General features: G+C 65.5%; 1 protein-coding gene across 1 annotated transcript in view; it reads right to left on the reverse strand.

The window, feature by feature from the left end:
- The window catches only part of ANKFY1 (ankyrin repeat and FYVE domain containing 1), a 64,308-nt gene extending 63,363 nt beyond the window's left edge, over positions 1-945 (reverse strand). The window contains exons 1-2 of the mRNA XM_029928750.1: positions 876-945; positions 40-416 (exon numbers count right to left, since the gene is read on the reverse strand). Of these exons, the coding sequence (XP_029784610.1) occupies positions 40-416; positions 876-945 (447 nt within the window). The remainder of the gene's footprint in view (positions 1-39; positions 417-875) is intronic.
- Between the last annotated feature and the right edge of the window lie 218 nt (positions 946-1,163).

Below are 1,163 nucleotides of genomic sequence, written 5' to 3' on the forward strand. Positions count from 1 at the left end.
GGGGGGGGCCAGGGCGGCGGGAACCCGGCAGGGGCTCACCGCGGACCCCAGGGACCGAGGACAAGCGTGCAGGCGGACGGGAAGAGGCAGAGAAGCATCAGGACACCGCTCGGTGACATCAGTCGGTGGCAGGGGACCGGAGACACGGAGAGGCGTCGGGCGGGGCTGCCCCGCCCCGCCCTCCCAGCACAGGAACAGTGGCCGCAGGGGCCGGGAGCGCTCTGCGAAGACCGCGTAGGGCCGGGTGTGGCAGGGGTCCTGAAACCCGGTCTCTGTCACGTAGAGGACCCGCGTGGGCCACCTTGTCGGCGTGGCAAACAGGAGCTCCCTGCGGTAGCGCCGGGGCTCAACACAGCCCAGGGCAGGGGCGCTGCGCGGCAGCTGCAGCGCAGGCAGGAAGCCGGCGGGCTTCGGTACTGGGACGGACAGGTGGCGTGGGGACGACAGGCAGCACCGGAGAGGCCTGTGTCTGCAAACAGCAGGAGACCCTTGTCAACAGATCTTCACTCAAAGGAGAATCGAAGGAAGGCGGATGGTACCGCTCCTAGAAGCATCCGGCCGAAGTGGTGACCCGCGACAAGAGCCACGGGAGAGGCGGGTTCAAGAAGGGCTCTGAGAACAGGATGAGGAGGCAGGACAGCCGAGGGGGAAGGTTCGAAGGTGGAGAAGCCTCCGGTGCTCCGTAAGCACCTGTGGGCAGTCGGACGGCCGAGCAGGAATCTGGAGTGTGCACCCTGGAAGCCATGAGTGTCGGGGTTCGGTTTGGGGGAAGAGGGAGGAGCTCTGGCTGAGGGCCCTGGGGTAAGGAAGGGCAGGGGTCAGGCAGTGGCGTGGTCTCCGGGGAATGACATCCAGCTGGGGCGAGCAGGGAGTACTTGCCAGGCTGCTGGGGCTGACATGGCTCAAGCTCTCCTCGTCTGTCAACACTGGTTTAGAGTGCCACATGGCCGGCCACTGGGGTCGTGAGTCTGGCCTGCCAGGCACCTCTGCTTTGGCCACAGGCAGCCTCCTCCGTTTGAGAGTCCCCTACAGATGACCGAAAAGTGTTGGGGAAGTCTGCTTTGGCATCAGACCACGTATCTTCATCTCTCCGGCACCAGCCTGGCGGGTGACACGCAGCAGGCACTCAGTACGTTGGAGCGGTTCCCACCATGAGCTACAGT

The sequence above is a fragment of the Suricata suricatta genome, chromosome 17 (assembly GCF_006229205.1).
Source record: "Suricata suricatta isolate VVHF042 chromosome 17, meerkat_22Aug2017_6uvM2_HiC, whole genome shotgun sequence".
NCBI lineage: Eukaryota > Metazoa > Chordata > Mammalia > Carnivora > Herpestidae > Suricata > Suricata suricatta.